The sequence below is a fragment of the Ruditapes philippinarum genome, unplaced genomic scaffold, assembly GCF_026571515.1.
Source record: "Ruditapes philippinarum isolate M1 unplaced genomic scaffold, ASM2657151v2 ctg937_1_1_1_1, whole genome shotgun sequence".
Taxonomy (NCBI): Eukaryota; Metazoa; Mollusca; class Bivalvia; order Venerida; family Veneridae; genus Ruditapes; species Ruditapes philippinarum.
This window is the reverse complement of record NW_026861665.1, coordinates 495,802-517,313: the sequence shown is the minus strand read 5'-3', so window position 1 is coordinate 517,313 and position 21,512 is coordinate 495,802. Positions and strand designations below refer to the sequence as shown.

The window sequence follows — 21,512 nt, the reverse complement described above, 5'->3', positions numbered from 1 at the left end:
CAAGTTCAGATAAATATTTATGTAATGCTAAGAGTGACCGATTAGATCTTAAAAGGACGATTAATCTTATGAAAATCAAACGCACTAGTAAGGTTCCTTGCTTACAATAGAATTGAGGGTACCAGTAACCGGAAGTCGTTCTTTCACATCCGTTGCGCAAGAAAAGTGTACTATTCTCGATTGAGCTAAGGCCAAATCCGGCGACATACACTGTTTTTTCTAGCATCCACAACAAATTTTTATAAAGAAGGAAACTATGGCTTCTACCGACGAGCTTGCTTGCGTTTACGCTGCCCTCATCCTCGCTGATGACCAAGTAACAGTCACGGTAAATAACCTAAAATGATATCCCGGTGTTTTTTTTTAACTTTGTAGAGCACGTTTTTTAATGTATATAAATCGTGATAATATAATATGACATAACATTTGATGAATTCACTTTGTTTAATTACATCTTACTTAAAGAACACACATTGGTTGCTTGTGATAATATAATTTCAGGGCTCTATTGAAACGGGTATCGGTAAGTATGAATTCAAGCACTCAACTGGCTTCAGGTGTAATGTTGATTTGATACTGCCGATACGAAATATCTTTGTACATGACAGTGGATTGAATATTGTGTAGCTAATTGACTGCAATTAACCAATCCTGGTGATATTATAAACAGGTTCCATAGAATATGTAGTTCGCCAATGTAAATTTCTCCATGGCTGTCAAAATCTGATTTTGACTTGCTTGTCTGTTTTTAGGTGAAGGCAAGCAATTTTTAAATTTGTCCGTATGATATTTACATAAGTTTAGTCTTTAAAAATTTTCACTTCAGTCTTGTTCGTATAGGCTGTTGGACAATCTGGGCTATACCGACTACGGATTTTTCTGGCCCTGTGTGACAAGGTCTCTTTAATGTTTAAAATTTGTTTCAGGCTGTCAAAATCACAACATTGTTACTATTTTACCTTAATTGTTTCAGGCTGACAAGATCCAGACCATTTTGAAATCTGCTGGTGTATCAGTGGAGCCATACTGGCCAGGTAAGTTATGAAGGGTTGTACATTTCATCATTTAATGTTACTCTGGCATGATACTTATTTCAAAGTGTGCACATACCTTGAGAACTACTACAGTTTCAAACTGCTAGTACTGGTTTAAATTCTGTGCAAGTGGCAAAAAAGTTGGTGTGAGCTCATGGTAGTACTAAAATGATGAAAGTAGCTTGCAGTTTTCTTGTACTCTGTATAAAGAGCCTTTTAAAGAGTATTTTATCTTTAACTTAATGAATTAACTCAAACTGAGAGAAAGTCTAAGAAATCTCCTTGAAAGCTGTGTTTGTTTGAGTGCTGTATGAACCATGTCAGAATTTCAATTAGACTAGAGTTCTCTTCTTGAGGCAAGAATGCCTTCAGAATGCTGGGCGTTTTGACCAATAAATTTCAGTGCTGATAAAGGAACATTACTTTTGCTGGTGCTATATTGATAAAAAATTATTGTGTCCCTTATTAAAATTTCAAGAACTTGTTTTCTGTCAGTTGTCTACTACTTTATGGCCATCCTCCGCCAATAATGATACATTATACGTTATTCAGTATTTCTTGGATAAAATGAGTATCAGCTTTAAAGCCTACATATCAGATCATACATTTATATTATTTTCAGGTTTGTTTGCCCGTGCACTTGAAGGCGTAAACGTGAAGGAACTGATAACAAACATTGGAAGTGCTGCAGGATCTGCCCCAGCAGCCGGTGGAGCAGCCCCAGCGGCTGGTGGTGCAGCTGAGGAAAAGAAAGGTAAATAAAGTGCTATCAAGTTATTTCCTGTCTTGTTTGATAATTATTTTAGAGTTATCCTTGACAATTAGACCAAATGACTTGCAGAGGCCTAGGAAATAGCTGTGGAGTAGTTGATATTACTGCAGTCATGTTGGGAAAATGAGTCTAGCTAAATTTGGAAGATTCTGCATGTTTTTCAAAATTGGGGAAAAAATATTCAAAAAGTTTTGAATCCTAAACTTAAGGCAAATTATGTCATTTATGACTCATAATTCTAGATGCTGACACTATCAACCATACATAACAAATGTAAAATTTGCTGATATAATAAAAAAAAATTGTAATTAAAGCACCATGGTAATACAAATGTAAACATCCAAGGACTAAATCTGATGTCAGATTCATATTTCAAATTTAATTTTAATTGAGTAATGTGTAATTTTTTTGAGCCTGAAAACACAAAGGGGCAAAGTTAGTAAGCAACTAACGTTTGTGTATATTCAAGAGTTGTTGCATAAAGAAATACATTAAAGTTAATTATTGCATTAAAATCAGGCAATATATTGTTAGGAAATATTAATTTGAATTAATCTTGTTTACAGAAGAGAAGAAGGAAGAAAAGAAAGAAGAGTCCGAGGAATCTGATGATGACATGGGATTCGGTAAGTATTTTATACATGACCCTATATTAATATTCTAATTTCATACTCATAAATTTGGCAGTAAGTTAACTCTTGTCTTTCCTTTCAGCTTTAGTTGAATTTAAGGACATGGCAAGTGTTATAACTGCCTTAGTAATGTTACTTTTGCATAAAATTAAATATCTTAAAAATGTTGGTGGTTCTACCCTGGTGCCAGATCATGCCTGAAATAATGCACAGGGGTACCGGAGGTCTTCCTCCACCAGTAAAGCTGGACAGCTGACATTTTACCTTTACTGTGTTGATGTGACATTAAACGCAACAAAATTTTAAACTAAAATTATACCTTATTATACCTCTATACCATTTATAAAAGTTCTTAATCAACTTTCTGTTTGAAGTTATATATCTTGTCTAACGAAATCTTTCCATTTTTCAAATTCTTCAAAACAGTTAATATTGACTTGTCATTTAATACTAGACCGTATACTATCTGGATAGAGCAGCTTATCATACTTGCTATGTGTTAGATATTCTTAATATAATTTCAACGACTTAGTAGGTTAGTGTTTTGTAAGCATTAATTTCATTAACATTGTCATGTGAATTAATTGTAATTTGAAAGTATTTATAGAATTTTGGTTAACTTATTTGCATAAATTTCTATTTTTCAGGTCTCTTCGACTAAAAGTTACAGAATATTGTTATGAATTGTAACATGTAAGCAAGAAAAAAATTGAAAAAGCCATATAAATTTGTTGTTACTCTTTTGTTTGGATTAAAGTTCATTCATCAACTTGCAAGCTTTGATCCATGATAAAAAACTTCTGAACTGTATCAGAAAGTAGGAAAGGAAGTTCTTTAATCAAAATCAGTTTTGACATACTGCGAATTTATTAAGCAAGTGTTCCCTTCAGAAAGCAAAGTGGTCTTAACTCGTCTATTTATTAGCTCACCTGAACACAAAGATCTCGCAAGTTGAGCTTTTATGATAGCAGTGTTCCTTGAAACATCTGATGTTGACAACTTCACAGCAATAATTTTTGGATGACCATTTATGGTTTCAGTCCTATGCATAAGTAGCCCACAGGAACTAAAAATATACAAACCTGAAATCTTTGAAGTATCTTAAAAACTACAAATGTCCAAAGTTAAGATACTTGACATGTAGCAGTGCCAAGTGGACCTCCACAAAAGTTACCTAAGTAATGACCCTGGGGACAAAATTGGTCCTGCCATGGATCACTTTGTTTATGTGGACTTGTATAGAAAAAATGTCTTAAACAACATCTGCAGAACTGCCTAGAGCTTATGTTTCGCATGAAGTATCACCATGTCCTAGTTGCATCCTGGGTTCATCCTAGGGGTCACTAAATAAGGCTTGTATAGAATATAAATAACATTTCGGTTACAGTAAAAATATCATCCCGAAGAAAATACTGTTACCCCGAGGTGTTAGCTATGTGACCAGATTTTATACTGTTAAAAATACTGTTACCCTGTAACAGTACAAATTTCTTAGTCACAAGGTACACTTGCTTTAACATTCCAGTGGTCTATGGGTATGCTGTAACTGTAAAAGTTTGTTTGTACCTAGGAAAACCACAAATGTTCTTAATTCTGGAAGTCTATATCTGACTGGCAGTGCACAGATGAAATAAAATTTTGACTATTACTTGCAATGTATCCAGGAGCATCAAGGCCCTATTGTTAACGATTTTACCGTTGAACTAACTGAAGAAAACATTTGCAATAAGTAACTGAGCAGTGCGCTCAATATAAGATATCTGTCCTTAGAGTAAAGAAAAATCAATTTTCATATCAAATCCTGAACGATTAGCAGTCTAGGATGGTAAATAACTTATGTCTTGAGCAGGGTGTGGGTAAAATGGCCATTGCTCACGGTCCGACCTGTTCGTAATTCTTATTTATGATACTCGAACCTGTGCTTTGCCATTTTGGGAACGACCATGTTTCGTATCACGATGCCGTTACTAAGAATTGAAAAGAGTTATAATTCAAGTTTTTTTGACAAGTTGTATCAACTTGCACAGGCATAACTTGGGTGGATTAACATGGGAAACAAATCAAAACTGTAAAATGTCTACTAAATTGTAGTCTGGTTCAATTTTTTTCATGCAAAATAACTGATCATTAAAGCGGCCTACAGCTTTTTTGTTGGAAAAACAATTCTGTGTTGCGTATATATAGTCAACTTGAATTGCGGGTAAGTAACTCTTTCAAGCTTAAATGTTAAACTTTATATCAGTTACTTCCCTCATGTACAGGTATAAGAAAAATTACCAAATATGGGTGCCAATATGCACACGTGTACGAGCGTCTTAATATTTTAAATTTCATATGGGGCCTATGTATGGAGGTATATACTATGTATTTATTATTTTCGTGCAGAATTGCATTATATTTCTTTATATTTTACTGTTTAAACTATTGCAAAATAGTTATAGGAGGGCAGTATATCTTAAATCACATGATATAAGCCGTTTTTTTTTAGTAAACATAATTATACAATATATAAATTGTTATTTTGATTAAGACTATAATCTAAGTATGTAAGTTTTTTTCTTATTTGTTAAATTAAGAATTAATCTACCTGTTAATTAAAAAATCTAAAAGTATCTGTCACGGTTTAGAACTGTTCACTATTTAGGGGAGAAAATGTGTAAGCGGCCAGATAGCTACATCGCTACAGCCACGGTACATTATTCTGTGGGTCACAGATTCGAGTTCAGGTCAAGCTGAAAGTTTTTCTCATCCTGTGACTGCATATAACCCTGAGTTTAATTCACTATGCTCTGTAAACATCAGAATTCCAGGACACAAATCAATATAGTGGGGAAATATGTTGTGGTTTAGAACTGTTCATTATTAAAGAGGAAATGTGTAGCCGGCCGGATAGCTCAGTTGATCTTCTGACAGTCATGGGTTCGAGTCATGGGAAAGCAGTTTCAGTCAGGGTTTAGAAGTGGTTTTTCAACTGACACATGTTTTATTCATTTAACAGATTGTATTTAATTTGAAATGGACAAATGCATTATTGTATGCATGATACTTTTAGATCTACAAAAGGCATTTGATACAGTTGATCACACTATACTGCACATGAAGAAGTTCTTCTTCTTCTTCTTCGTGAAACTTCTAGCATCTGCCATAGGTAATGACATTCTTACATGGTTCAAGTCTTATTTCTGATGGACAGGAGCTGGTGGATGTGTCTGGTACTCATTCTACTACTGCCCCGAGTACCTATGGTGTTCCCCTGAAGTTCATTTTAGGTCCTCTTTTATGTCCAATAGATGTGAATGACATGTCTGCAATAAGCTTTTATTATATGCTGATGACTCAGGTATCATGGTATCTGGTAAAATAAATCTGAAGAAATTCTCTCTTATGGCATGACTCTTATAAGTGATTTGTTTATTGACTAAAAATTGTCTTTGCATCTTGGCAAGACAGGGTCTATCCCTCTTGGTTTAAGTTTCAACTTAAACTGGGCCTAGCCTCCAGGTCACATGTAATGGTACTGCTATAAAGTACACATATTTTGTTAAGTATTGAGGTGCAAAACTTGATCAAATTTTTTTGGCGTCTCCTTTGATGCTTTGCATCAATGCTTTTCTTGTGGGTGATTGAACTGGTTTTTCAAGTTGAGTGATGGATGATTGATTTTGTATGAAAGTAATTTTTAGCTGATTTGGTTCTGGAATGCAGTATTTCTTAGTAACACATCATTATATTTGATTTCTTATTACAGAACCTGGTATGTATATATTTATTTTAATTGTAATTGTGAAATGTTGATAATGTTTACGAGTATTGTAATTATTGACATTATTGTAATTATGAAATATGTAATATATAAATTGTCTGTTGTATATTATTTCTCTTTGTTATTAATATAATATTTTCGTTTTGTTATAGGTTTCTTCTAGACCTGAATAAAACATGAAATACATCAGTCACTGTTGTTTCATACACCAAAACCTCACCACTACTTACTTTTATCCTGCATAATAATACATCATACTACAATAAAAAAAACAATAAACAAAAAAAAATATTGATTAAACAAATAAAGTACATGTAAAAGTTTAATGTTTGTAGAAGTTACTATACTATCACATACAGGGCTATCAACTTATACTGGACCTACTTCTAGTACAATATATTAGACATAACGGGCTTGTCATAGTTTGATGATGGTCAAGACCATTTTGGAAGTCTTTTTTTTTCAAATCTAAACAATAATTTTTGTAACAGAATTTGCAGTTTAAGTTAGAATACACTTTAAAAGAGCAGAAGGTTTTTGTGCACCCAAATATAGGGGGTGTTTAGATTTACCCTTGTCCATCCGTCCTTCCGTCCGTCCGTTCTCATGTTGTGTCGCACGTAGTTCAAAAAGTATTTTACCTAGAGTCATGAAACTTAATTACAGGAATGTTAGTTAGCATATGATGTTGTGCACCTGGGTATTTTGTGTGTGGATTCAATCAGTTTTTTGTAGAGTAATTGCCTTTGACTTAATACTTGCAATTTTCAACTTGTGTCGCGCGAAGCTCAAAAAATATTTGACCTAGAGTTATGAAACTTTTTAGGAATGTTGCTCAGCATGTGAAGCTGCATAAGGGGTTTCGCTAGTGGATTTGCTCTGTTTTGTTAGAGTTATTGCCTTTGACTTAGTAAAAATGTGCAATTTTCAACTTGTGTCGCACATAGCTCAAAAAGTATTTGACCTAGGGTCATGAAACTTAAATTTACAGAAATGTTGCTTAGCATGTTAAGTTGTGTACCTTGACTTTTGCTTGTGGATTAACATTTAAAAGTTCTGATAATACAAGTATTATTATGGTATTTATCTTTTCACTTCCCCTGTAAATCATTTATATTATAATTATTACTATCGTTGTTTCTTTCTCTTACTCACCAAGGAACAACCTTGTTTTGTTCAAGCTAATTGAGAAGTAATATATATGCCATATATTTTACATATTAAAAGTTATGAACAAACTTCTCGAGTTTGCACTTTCTACTGTTAATCATGTATTTCGTATATAATATAAAAAAATACAAATGAAAATTTTACCAAAAAACACGTCAGATTACAATTCTTTGTAAAGTCAAATCCTATGTACATAAATAATATGTAATGTAGTTTATAATTGTTTCTTCAAATTGCTTAAAATCCCAAATAAATGCTTAATTCTAGAATATATCCCATTTTACGTACTACTTATATTACTGTATTTATTATTTGCATCACTACATAATTATGTTGTATGAAAATGTATATGACTCATCAGTTTGAAATGGATAAATTTACAATTGAATTTCACCGTAGTTTTTTGGTAACGATCGAGAAATTGCTAATGCCTTAAGCTAGCTCTTTAACTACTATAGATATATACATGGAGCTAAATATACATATCTGTCATATATACATGTATTTCTTCACATGGAAATAGCTAACTAGGTTATTTTCACTCAATGCATCATAGGCCCGGAGGTATGTTGTACGAGCTACAGACATGTCAAGCTGGGACATTTAAGCTGATAAAAACATATTATTCATAATTGTCATTTGGATAAAAAAAACATAATTATTATTAAAATTTGCCATGTATTATTACACAGTTCCAGTGTCATAATTATACAATCAACAGAAAACATAATTGCTATTTTTCGGCCCTTTCCGCCAAACTTCGGAAAAGGACTATTAAAAATTTTGTAATCCAATCTCAAAGCGTGTTAAAAATGTCAAAATAACATGAAGTTTGTTGTTTTTTTTTGCTTATATTAAACATGAAGAAAGCAGAAATGGTCTATGAAGTACAAAATCTACGGAAGCCCTGGAGGGACATTTATTATTTAATATTTATTACTTATTACTTAATCCAATAATCATTATTTAGCACATATACCCCGTTATTTATAATTTATTACTTATTACCTATTATCTATAACTTATTATCTGCCAGTGGCGGGAAATAATGAACACATGGTGCAAAATAGATGTCAAAAAGTACACTTCTGTGAAAAGTTACATTGTTACGCAGCACAAGACAAAAACCAGTAACAGAGGGTATGTAATGTTGTTTTTTTTTAAATCAAATCCTATATGTGCTGGTGTATCTTAAATGTTACATGTTACCATATATAGAGCAGTAAGATCACTGCTGGTACTATAGAACTTTTGGTCTTACATTGTATATACTTGAGAAATAACATCGGTCTGAGCGGTGTTTATCGGTTATTAAACACCAAATTAACCAGGAAGGCCGTTTTCCTGAGTGGTAACATTTTGCATCAAAACGACAAATAGGTGTTTAATAGCCGATAAAGACCGCTCAGATCGATGTTATTTTGTTTCTAACATGACCACAAAGAGCAAAGTAATGGAGATTATTGAGGCTTTTTTTCAAGCGGATATTATTTCCGCTGCCAATTTTCACATTTGGCTGTTCTATTCAACATCCTCCTGACACTATGGTAATTAACAAACAAAAAATAATGAAGAATGCATTTTTATTTCAAGTATCGTACGTTTCTGTCTTATCTAAGTATTTTTTACATCGGAGATAGATAAATCAATTTTATCCCAATTTTATCACCAACTCATACAACTTCTATATGATGTCATTCTGGCGCCTTCATGCATGCCAGAAATAACGTCAGCTGGTTCTAAATAATGAATTTAAAACATCAGTTGAATAAAGGTAAAACTAAAACTCAAAACTCGGCGCAAGTATCGATCCCTTTGTGCTACTTATGCATGTTACACAATATGAAAGGGAAAATATCAATAAAAAGCATAATTAATGTAGTTATGTTTATCAATCTTTTTTTTGTAAATTGCAGGTCAGATGGAAATGCTTTGGAGTGCAAGGGTTGTACTGTTCTCAACAATTCTGATAAGCCATGCAGGAGCTGTTGTACCTCATAAAACACCACCAGTGAATCAAAATAAACAGTCTAGACTAAACTTGGTGAAAGAATATTTCAGGGATGGTTTTAAGTACTTTGAAATCGTTCTTCTTTTATTTTCTCAACACAATATTAAAATCAGCATACGGCACTTGAAGCGAATATTGAAGGCGAATAATTAACGCCGCCGAGGAGATGTTCTTACCGCAAAAGATGACGTTATTAAAGATTTGATAGAGAAAGAACTTCAATACAGTGGAAATTGTATCGGCTATAGAAGTATGTGGCGTCGTTTAATGTACGACTATAAATTAAAAGTTAAGAGGCATGATGTAATGCGGTTAATGAGAGAAATAGATCCTGAAGGGGTACGCTTGAGAAAGGCCCACAGGCTAATTAGAAGGAAATATTGTGCACAAGGCCCAAATTATATTTGGCACGTTGACGGATACGACAAACTTAAACAATTTGGTTTGTGTATTCATGCAGCAATAGACGGGTATAGTCGTAGAATTATCTGGTTAGAAGTTGGGGCAAGTAATAACGATCAAAAATGCATCGCTGATTATTATATTGAATCGATTAAGACTTTAAAACTTGTCCCTCGTTTTGTAAGAGCTGACTGTGGCACTGAAAACACACACATCAGTTTTCTACAACCCTTACTTCGACGGAACCACAATGATTCAATGTCTGGAACCAAGAGCCTTATGTTTGGGAGAAGTACCTCGAACCAACGAATCGAAGCCTGGTGGAGCTACCTGCGACGTCAAGGAATACACTGGTGGATAAATAAACTGAAAGATTTGCGAGATACTGGCAAATTTAATGCACTTAATCCGATACATATAGAGTGTGTCCGTTTTTGCCTTATGGATGTTCTGCAAGCAGAACTAGACCGTATTGCAAAACACTGGAATTTACACAATATCCGACCTCAGAAAAGTGTAAACGAACTTCCTTCTGGTAAGCCAGATATATTATTTTACGTTCCAGAATTATTTGGTGGATACGAAATGGGGAAAAGTGTTGACGATATTGAACTAAATCTTTGCCAAGAAATGTATGCTACCCCCAAACAAAAAGAGAGAGCAGAATTCCATGAACTGGCATACCTTCTTAAGCCAAATCTACAGATCCCGTGTAATGCAAATGATGGTTTAAAGTTATATGAAGAATTGATATGCCTTTACGATCAAGAATGTGACTAGCATATGCGCATGAACAGTAGCATACTTAACATATACATATATATACGAATGATTGCATAAATGTCTTTTGATAATTTAAAATAAAGTTGTGATATATTCAATAACTTGAGTATTAAATGGACACAATTTTTTTGCTTAACATTACTTCTATACAGCCTCTTAAATACTATAATTTTCACTTTAGTCTTTATTTGCATTATAAAGGTTTGCTTTACTGACAATTGAGATATATAAGAATACACTTTTGTATGGTACTTGTGTTATTTAATATCTAATTTACGAAGTATTCTTTTGTATTATAAGTGTTCCTTTGTTCGACATCTACCGAAAATGAACAATTGTCTGTAGACACTGGAATCTATGTAACCCAAATTCGAAGGGTCCTTAAAGCGACTAGCTAACATATTTACGGAATTTATCTCAAAAGATAATATTGCATCATTTTCATAAAATTAATGTATTTTTCACATACCCGTGCCGATTTTGAGACTCCGTAAAAATGCTATTGCGCAGCCGTGCATATATTTTGACGTGACGTTATTAGCGTTATACAAATATAATGTAAAGACGCGCTAAATGTTAGCGTTATACTAAAGGTGCGTCAATGGAAAATTACTCTTATTTCAATTTTTAAAAACGGTATTTATATTGTGTATGTGATAAATAGAATATTAAATTCGTGTAAGTTCATTACTGAATTTATTGCACTCGTTGAATAAAATAATATTATGTTCGCCAGAGGCTCGCATAATATAATTTTATTCAACGAGTGCATTAAATTCAGTATTGAACTTACACTCATTCAATATCCTCTACATGTATATACAACTAAACCATTGATACATGTCTTGATTCAGCAAGATTATTTAACCGAGTTTCAATCTTTTATTAGTATTAAATTTTTAGCTCGTCTATTCAAAGTATATGGACAGCTGTCCAATTCAGCCAGGCGTCCGCGTCCAGATTTCAGATTAAAGATTTTGTGCAGTTAAATATTTTTTTCTATAACTTTTTCTTGAGTTATCAACTTCAAACATACGTTCCATATCATCAACCACATTTTATGTGTTAAGGTTCATAACTCTAAATGCAATATTTTCAGAATTATCTCCCCTTGAACATAGCATTTTCCTAAAAAATATTATGTTTTACTGTAACTTATCAGGAATAAAATTCTTTGATAAATTTTAGACACCCTTCACCCAAGGAACAATCATGGCAAGTTGCGTTGAAATTGGACTTGTGGGTTTTAACAAAAGGATTTTTTAAGTTCACTATAACATATGCACGCACAAACATGAATCGCAAAATATGGCAGTGGCATAAAGAATTATAAATTTTAATTTTCCAGGATTCGGACCAGGGTCTCTAGTCTGTTTATAAACGAGTAATGCTTCAATTTGTACAAGACTCAGATGTATGATTTTATTGGCGACGCCGGTGAGCGGCGTCGTCTCTTATGAAATGCTTTTTATTTTGGCCTATGGAAGGAGCTGTTATCATTAGCAGTTAATGTCATGTTGTGTTAATTAGTTTTATTTTGATTCGTAAAAATCAAGTAAACTAATATGTTGTTATATTTGTATTTAATAACATTATGTAAAAAGCATGTGCATTGTGATATTATTTTCACGAAATTGCAGCTTGTCCCTTAGCTTTATTGGCAATACTAAAACCCGAATTTCGAATATCGTTGTGGTCTACATTGATGCTGTATTCTTTTTCATTCATTTATATATAATCAAAATGTTCCTACAAGAAGAACGTTCACCTGTAAAAATGAGTATTAAGATTGGTATTGGAACTGTTGTAAACGATTATCCTATTGATTTTATCCATATTACGTTTATCTATTGCACAGAATGATTGTTTTTACAAAGTGTACCAGTATCCGGATGTTGAAAGCTATCCGATTTTCTGCAATTACTGCTGTCACATGGCCATCTAACTTTTTATGAATACTTTACCATTACTTTGCATGGCTTAATAAACCTGATCCTGCAACATTTCATAATTTTGCTGTTTAGGGTGTTCTTTTGGGTTTCAGGTTTTCTCTATTTTAAGGGGAAGTAACTCATGTTTACAAAATTATTTAATCTTTTCTGTCTATCTTAATTATTACTTACTATTTTTGTAGTATAAAATTTACCAGTTGTAAACTTGTTTAGTGGATATAAAAATGTATAAAATATGTGCATTTACATGTCTCATCGTTCAATTCATATTTTCATTGCATACAACAAATGAAATCCCAAATTGATGCTTGTCACAAGATTCTCTGAAAAAAAAATTCTTAAAACACTGTCCCTGTTGAATATTTGGAAAGTCCAACTTTTCCAAGAGAACATTTGCAATGGTCGTTTCTAATGTTATGGTAAGAGGGCAATATCCTTTGTTCATATTGTATCAAAAGACCCAATTCAGTTAGTAGAGAAAATGTATCTGTCTCTACTCCCCTAAAGATATAAATTAATAACAGTCACTGTCTACAGTCTACACTGTGCTGGCAACGGCATCTTGCAAGATCCGTGCAGAAGAAATCGGCGAGATAACCGGACTTGTAGATTAGGTATAAGTATGCAGGCGAATCCAGAATGAGTTGTCGTAAATGCCAGAGATTTGGCTTGTACATGTGATAAGGATTACTTTAAAATATCAAAATAAGACAAAAATATTGCGCTAATTTTCACTTACTTATTTTAATTATTAAATTTTGTCATAATTTTTACTTATAAGCTTAAGCGTTAGATAGTGCCTCTAAAGCGCATTCGTAACAAAGCACAAAAAATCGATAGTTAAAATTTTATTAAGCTTTTGAAATGTAACCGACAACTTTTCCTACATAAAAACTACAATATATAATTCACTTTAATACGGAAAACAAGAACACAAAAGAAAGGCAGCGTTCAATGAACACAACCCCACACGACCAAGCAAAACATAATCTGCAATCTATTCAAAACAATTAAACATTAAAAGTCGAGATCCCACTACCATAAAATGACTTCAGTATGGCGAAAGTTCTTTCAGCTTTTCTTATATTTCACTCGTAAGGGATGATTTAGTGCAATAATGGGAATAAATATTTTAATGAAATGTAGTTACAATTTCTCTTAAGAAATGACAATAAATATTTGTAGAAATTTATAATACCTTTATTTAACACAAGGTTTTTAACAAAACGAGTAAATTATATAAACATGAGTGTGTATTAATAATTTCTGTAAGCTCAAAAGCTAATTCTTAAAGGAACTCAACTGAGAATTTTTGATATACTGCAATTGATTTTTTTTTGTATTTAAAAGGACTTTAGCATGTTATATTGAAAATAATATGAAATATTGTCAGGCATCCTATAATAAGATGATTCAAGTCGTCAGTTTCACTCCCATGAATAATATTCGGTCCATGAATGAAGCAAACAACTTGATTTGGATCAAAATTGACTTGTGGGAAATAGTAAACATTTTCATTGTCTACCAAATATTCTTTATTGTCTTTCTGTACACTAATTACTGAATAGCCATCATTGAAAACATTGTATTCTTCAAGATCATCTTTTGCCAAAGACATAGCAGTTCTGTATGATTTAATGAAAATGGAACTTCCTTTATCAGCATATACAGATTGTGTTTTTTTCTCATATGATATTTCCAGCAACCCAGCTTTAATGTTGTTTACAAGAAAACACGGACTTTCTTCTTTTGTTTTTAAACATTTATCTGTATCCGATTCTGATTTGATTTTCGTTCTTAAGTATAAATGACACTGAGATGGGTACAGTCCATAAGCTTTAACATACTCTGTGAAGCAACAGGGCAGACCATTTCTGTCTGTGAAGCCTGAAATTTCTTGTCCAGAAGCTGTCACAAGGGTAACAGCCATTTCCTCTAATAAACCAAACTTGCTTTTGCCATCCTTAAAGTAAAATGCTTTCCCTTCTACGAGTATTTCATCTACTGTTACTTCTTCATCAGAATTCTTGTATATATATCGTGTACCACCTCCATTCCTTTGCATAACAATTCTGTATTTCCCTTTGCTAAAATGTTGCCAACCTATGGGCACCTTGTATTCTGACCTCCTTCCACGCCCACGACCACTTCTAGTATAAGGACTCGTGTGCTAAAAACAGAATAATATTTAGTTTATAAATTAAAGAAGCCATGTAAATATAATTTATCATTACTTATTTCTATACTTTTATTTGTTGTTACTAAATTGTTATTTGTAAGGAGTTATAGATCTATTATAGACTTGGTTAATTGCAACAATGGCAAAAAGGAGAACAAAGAAATTATTCTAAAAATGTTATTTTAAGTCATGTTTTCAGTATGTTTATATTAAATTGAATTGTTCATTACTGCTTCATAAAAAAACTATAATATAGTTGTAGCTATCATTACTTGGTCTTACTTGTTTTATCTTCATTAATATCATTTAATATAAGTTCTTAATAGACTGCATACATCACATGACCAAAGTAAATATATGTTTGTCCATATAGCAAACGACAACCATAAATACCAATCTTGATCAAATTGATTATGTTGAAATCAAGATAAATTCAATATTTGCTGTCACAAAACTGGGTGGTGACCCTGACCTATATTCTTTCCAAGTTTCCAGGTCTTAGAAAAGTAATGATGCAACAAGAAAATCATGCATGAAATTATAATATTATCACCAAAATTAACTGAGGGTGATAAACCTTTTCTGACTTTTTTCAAATTTGTATATGTTACAAAGACCTGCAGAATTGAACAAATAACCTTAAAGGTAAATGTTATCTGAAGGTGAAGGTCTTGCTCAAATTGCTTAACATATCAGTTTGTCAAAGGTACTCAATTATGATTAGCATCTGTCAAGTATTTTCATAGTTCTGACAATTTGCGCAATTCAATGAATTGGCCTTGATGCCCAAATTCCTATATGAATCATTCATTATGTGCAATTTGTCAACAGTGTTGTTTAGTCTCAGAATGATAAATAATAATTCAAATAAGAACAATGCAGCATTACATTTAGCAAAATTCAAGAATTAACCTCTAAAGTTGAAGGCCATATAAATGTCAGGATCAAGTTCAGATTGATCAAACTATAGGTACTTTTTAAATGGGTGTTAAGCATGAACATATCAAACACTTTACAGACATGTTTTGGTCAATTTTAGCAAATTCAATTTCGTGATCAATTACATCAAGTCTGTTTTCTTGTAAACGTCAAGTTCAGTTGGAATATGATAATGGCATCGAGCATTGTTATAACAATATTTTTGCCATTAATTGCAAAATTCAGGCAATATTTCACAAGTGGACCTAAAATATAAATCAATGTCAAATTTAGTTTGGGATACTGGAAGCTCTTTTCCTAAGAGTTATTGTTTTAAGTAAGAAGACAATCCAATCATTAATAACAAATAATGAATATGTAAAGTAATAAATTCTATTACTTAAAGTTTTAAAAGAGCATAATTCTAGTCAAAACAAGCAATTATCATAGTATTGCAAGCAATCCATAAGTCCCCTACCGATTAGAACCCCAGCAACATTCTGATGGGCCATTGGCCATTCAATTTTACCAGTGAATGAACTAAAATCTTTTGAGTTCTAAGTTTGTCTATATCACAGTAATGTGTTAAGTTTCCCTGCCTTAGTAAGTAAATTATATTTATACAACCTTGTCATATTATTATGATGTGGGATTTTAAAGTAAATCCTATTAGGAATGAAGAAGTTGGAGTAAAAAATACCAATTTCTCGAAAAAAATCTAAGTTCAAGGGGGACATAATTCTGAAAATAGTCATGCTAGAGTATTTAACCTTCTCAAAAATGTTGAGTGATAATAAGACACATATAAAAATATTATATGAAGTTTGAAGTAGATACATTAGGAAATAAAGAAGTTATTTAAAAAAGACAACATTATTTTTCATAAAAATTCTAAGTTCAAGGGAGGTAATACTGATAATTTTTGTGCTAGAGTTGTAAACCTTGTCGCATATGATGTGGATGATGACAAGAAACTCTTATTTAAAGTTTGAAGTAAACACCTTAAGAAATAAAGAACTTATGGTGAAAAAGCTGAAAAATCTAAATCAGAAATCTTGAAATTCAGGCTATTTGTTACCATAGCAACCAGAATTTTCAACATAGGAACAAAAGGAAAAGACGTGCATAATTTCCATACTGCCATCTATCCATATATTAAGTTTCATAAAAATATTTTTAGTATTTTTTGCGTTGTCGCGGGATCCAGTTTTGTGGACGGACTGACGGACTAACAGACAGACAGACGGACGGAGGGTAAACCTTAAGTCCCCTCCGGTTAAACCGGTAGGGGACTAATTAAGACCTATTACTTAAGACCTATTACTTAAGACCTATTACTTAAAATTTATTACTTAAGACTTATTACTTAAGACCTATTACTTAAGACCTATTACTTAAGACTTATTACTTAAGACTTATTACTTAAGATTTATTACTTAAGATTTATTACTTAAGACTTATTACTTAAGATTTATTACCTATCATTAAAGGTGTATAAATGTATATCCATATTGGCTGTGTAACCTAGTTTTTCTAGTAACCTAGTGTAACCATATTTGACACTGCCCTAGAAATCATCAGCACAACCTTTCACACCAATTTCCAGGATATTTTGACTGAAACAGTAGTCTCTATAGTGTTTTTCCATATTGGAAACCTATGGCCATCCAGGCTGGGGCCAATTTTGACAATTTTAAAATAATTGGTGACACTAAACCTCTTTAAAAAGCATATTCATTTCCCAAATGAACTAACTTTTGCAAATAATACATAAATAACAAATTCTGAGAATTTTACTTTCCATCATACCTTTGAAAGAGATTGCCTTTCAGTTTTTTTAGTGGCCATTATGCTTTGTACTAGCTGCTGTAACTTCTGTTTCCGCTTTGTACGATCCTGCAAAGCATAAAAAATACTTTACTAACTATTTCTTATCTTTAAAGGTGATTCTTTACCTTGTCTGATACTAAATAAGGTTTATACACTGCCACCCTGCTATAAAATTAGCCCCATTTTAATGCCAAGTCCATTATAATGCTCAAAGAACAAACTTGGTAAAGATTTACAATGTGATCTTTGTGTTGACATATCATTTATCAATGTAACATTTTATTCTGAATATATACACACTATTTATTGCAAAAAGCAATACTTATGGTACTTTTTCTTATTCATACATCCAACATCAAGTATCATTTCAATGTGTTCTTTGTATGTATGCAGTCTTTTCAACTTTTAATCTTCAAACTTTCTATTAAGCTGTCACTCAGAATAAGTGTAGACATATTATCATCTGCTCTGCAATATACGCCCGAATTTATTACAGGAGGCCACATTAGAAAGAAAATATCAACAACAGATAATCAATCTTATTTAATGAAAATCTAAAAGAGGATGAGTTTAAATAAAAATGAGAGGAAATATCGGTATGCAAAATGATGTTTAAGTACACAAAAGACAAAAATAATAATAGAAGAAAATGGAACTTATGTACTGTTTTAGCTTATCTCAGTTGTTCTATAATAATGACAGTCACATTATGATAGTTTTCTTCTAATGGTTAATTCTTTACTTGTTAATAAATAAAAGTAGATGAACAGTTTGTTTGTTGGTGTTATTTTGCTATGTTGGGGATTTTTATTTAATTGGGAAACAAAGAGGATATTTTGGATTGGGAATTGGGCCTGATCCTGGCTAGTGGTGATAGGACAAAAAAGCTTTGTATTATAAGTGACCAAATATTTTGAGTGGATGTCAAAATGTAAATTTGTTTACATTTTGCTATATCTAAGGTAAATTATGTATTACACTTCAAGCACATAATTATCTCTTTCCAAGTAATTTGCTAACATGCACTAAATCCATTCTTACATTACCAATAAATTTTGCACTTTTTTGAAACAAATATCTGTTTTCATATCTGAGGAATATGCTTTTAAAGTAAATAAGATAATGGTAAAAAGAAGTCGCTACAATAAAGATCTTTTTGAATATTAAAGGATTATCTTAAATATTTTAAAATATTTAAAGTGACATTATGCCCATCCAAGAGTATATAGTGAGTGAACGGATAAAGATCAAAATAAGTTTTCATTTTGCCATAATACCTTTTAATTTAAACATTAAGTGCACATAAACAATAAATAACACACAGATCCAAACAAAATTTCTGTAAATATCCATTAGAACTTACCCATAACACTTAGTTAACAAGAGGGCCATGATGGTCCTAAAGTCGCTCACCTGTATATAGGCCCCCGGAGCGGGGCCAGTTTAAACCCCAGGGCTTTTATTTGAACAAACTTGGTAGACACGCATTAGAAAATGTTTCATGCTAAACATCTAAGGTCTAGCTTGTTGGGTATTTTAAAAGAAGTTTTTTTCTTTACACATATAGTTAAAAACAATAACACACCTGGGGCAGGGCCAGTTTTGACCCCAGGGCTTTTATTTGAACAATCTTTGTAGACACTTACTAGAAAATGTTTCATGCTTAACACATATACGCAGAAAATATCTCTATTTATTATGGAAGATGTCACAATGACTGTTTTAATTTAATTGATTTTCATTATAAACATTTTGTTTGAAAATATGCACCTGATATTTTTATCTGAAACGGTAAAATAATGAAGAAAAATAGAAATATCATGTAAGTGTGTTATGTACTTCATTTGGTACACAGCTAAATCCATAACGTACCGGAAAACGGTATTTAGCTAGGTTTTCGAAAAGGTCCAATCCAATACACTTGAAAACTTTCTCAAGGCTTTACTATAATCAGGAACCTAGATCAAATAATATATGAAATAAAGGTCGCTGTTTAATGCCGCAGATAGTCAGAATACTAGATCTAAAATGGCCCTGTACCTACTGCTGTAATCGGGACATTTCTTTTTTCAACAAAATTGAGAACAAGAAAAATTGTTTCCTACTTAACGTCCACAAAAAGGTTTCAATAAAGTAGAAATTATTCTAAACAGCGTGCAGTTACATTTAATTATTGACTTATTAATGTATCATACATACCATCTGTAACTGATCCTCAACTTCATCCTTTTCGGTCATCGCCTCAATTAAAACATCTTGTTTCTCCCGCCAAATATAGCGCGGTTCAGATAATATGTAAATAATAAGTCATAATCTTTAAATAATAAGTTATAAGTTATAGATAATAGGTAATAAGTAATAAATTTTAAGTACTAAATTTTAAATAATAAATGTCCCTCCAGGGCTTCCGTATATATACTTGTTCAATACTAAATATAAGTAAAAGTCTGTAAATAATAAGTGATAAGTTATAAAAAATAGATAATAAGTTATAATTTTTAAATAATAAATGTCCCTCCAGGGCTTCCGTAAAAATCATTACAGATGTTACTTTAATAATTCGTTTTAGCATAGCTGTATTAAAAAAAACGAATATCAAAATTTATGGATTTAATAAAAATATTACACATGAGTGAACATATTTGTATTTAAACGCTTTCTGTTGGGGGAAAACATACTGACTATAATTATGTAGGTAAAAATGTCCCGCACATATTTTAGTTCAGATAAGAAGAAAACCAAAAGAAGAATCTTTACCGCTTGATAGTTTGATATTTTCTATATATTCACCACAAATTTAACGCTCTCCATCATTAGCAAAATGATTTAACCAAAACGTGTAAAGACATTTGCATGCTGGGAAGATTATCGTCTGCTGAAAATGCATTTTTTCTCAAAATAAAAATAGCTGACGGGGAAGACGCTGCGGTATGTGGGAGTCAAGTCTGGACCGGTAGCGGGTTGCAGTTGTATGTTAAAGCTGGAGCGTGTGTGTCTATAATACATAAATTATGCCTCAGAACTAAATAAATCTTTGCCGAGTAAATGTGTGTTTTATAATGTTTAAAATGGTTTGAGAGCATGTTAGATATTTATCACCTGAAGGAAGTGAATCTGAAATAAGTTGTCATTAAATAAGCAAAATATAAACAAAGCCGTACAAAATACAAAATCACTATAATTGTACTGCAACAGAACCAAAAGATGGTTCAGGCCAATGTGAAACTATAGCGGGACACCAAAAATAAAAATTCATTTGAGAAACTTTTCGACCTTTCTAAGGACTATCATGTTCTCCGATGTAAAGACGCTGTTCTCGCGTGTTGAATTTCAGGCCAAGAAATTGTTAAAATAACATTTCGCTCTAATAAAGTTATTTATGCTAATAAAAACATGAAGAAGGCAGAAATGGTCTGTGAAGTTCAAAATCCGGTCTCTGTATTCTAACAACAGTGCTTTACATATATACAGTTTGTCGCAAGGCGTGGCGAAATGTCCATGATAAGCCACCATAGTTATTGATTGTCGAGCCCATAACATCTTTCTAATGAACTTAAATCTTATGATTTAAACAATAATTGTCAAAATATGTACATGTATTTGTTTTATCTCTATGTGGAGATAAGTGTTGAAACGAGTCTTTAAGAGAAAGTCAACAGTCTAAAATACATGACACCATTCAGTGTGTCCATTCATAAAATTGAATTGCCATTAAAACAATAAAAACAAAAAACCCTTTAGCTACTGGTTGCAACCAAAATCACACATGCGATCATTGCAGACCAAGTTCAGTGCACACACCATGCTACAACTTTTGAACAATTACCTAAAATGATAAATGTTTTTTTTACAGATTGAAAGATGGACACGTCTTTAACATGGTAAGGGTTAAAGCGCGTTATTAATTAGTTTAATTTATATATAAAAGAGAGGGGAAGAAAAACTCCGCCGATGAGAATACATTTCAGTTATTAAATAAAATGTTTCACCCCCACAAAAATCATCGATGTACGAGATTTGTTTTACCTGGTAGAACGCCTCCAATGTGAGTTTAGCTATACCTGGA

At 32.2% G+C, this 21,512-nt stretch overlaps 3 protein-coding genes across 3 annotated transcripts; 2 read left to right on the top strand and 1 right to left on the bottom strand.

The window, feature by feature from the left end:
* Positions 1 to 127: 127 nt before the first annotated feature.
* LOC132716454 (large ribosomal subunit protein P1-like) lies at positions 128 to 3,165 on the top strand. The gene is made up of 5 exons (XM_060699739.1): positions 128 to 328; positions 974 to 1,034; positions 1,657 to 1,788; positions 2,373 to 2,432; positions 3,086 to 3,165. Exons 1-5 carry the CDS (start codon positions 257 to 259, stop codon positions 3,097 to 3,099), a joined length of 339 nt encoding a protein of 112 aa, XP_060555722.1. The 5' UTR covers positions 128 to 256; the 3' UTR covers positions 3,100 to 3,165.
* Positions 3,166 to 8,356: 5,191 nt separating this feature from the next.
* Positions 8,357 to 10,824, top strand: LOC132716460 (uncharacterized). The gene is made up of 2 exons (XM_060699743.1): positions 8,357 to 8,511; positions 9,288 to 10,824. The coding sequence occupies exon 2, from the start codon at positions 9,635 to 9,637 to the stop codon at positions 10,562 to 10,564; it is 930 nt and encodes a 309-aa protein (XP_060555726.1). The 5' UTR covers positions 8,357 to 8,511; positions 9,288 to 9,634; the 3' UTR covers positions 10,565 to 10,824.
* Positions 10,825 to 13,763: 2,939 nt separating this feature from the next.
* Positions 13,764 to 19,863, bottom strand: LOC132716453 (uncharacterized). Its single transcript, XM_060699738.1, has 3 exons — positions 19,646 to 19,863; positions 17,426 to 17,512; positions 13,764 to 14,689 (listed from the first exon to the last, which is right to left on the bottom strand). Exons 1-3 carry the CDS (start codon positions 19,682 to 19,684, stop codon positions 13,874 to 13,876), a joined length of 942 nt encoding a protein of 313 aa, XP_060555721.1. The 5' UTR covers positions 19,685 to 19,863; the 3' UTR covers positions 13,764 to 13,873.
* Positions 19,864 to 21,512: the final 1,649 nt, after the last annotated feature.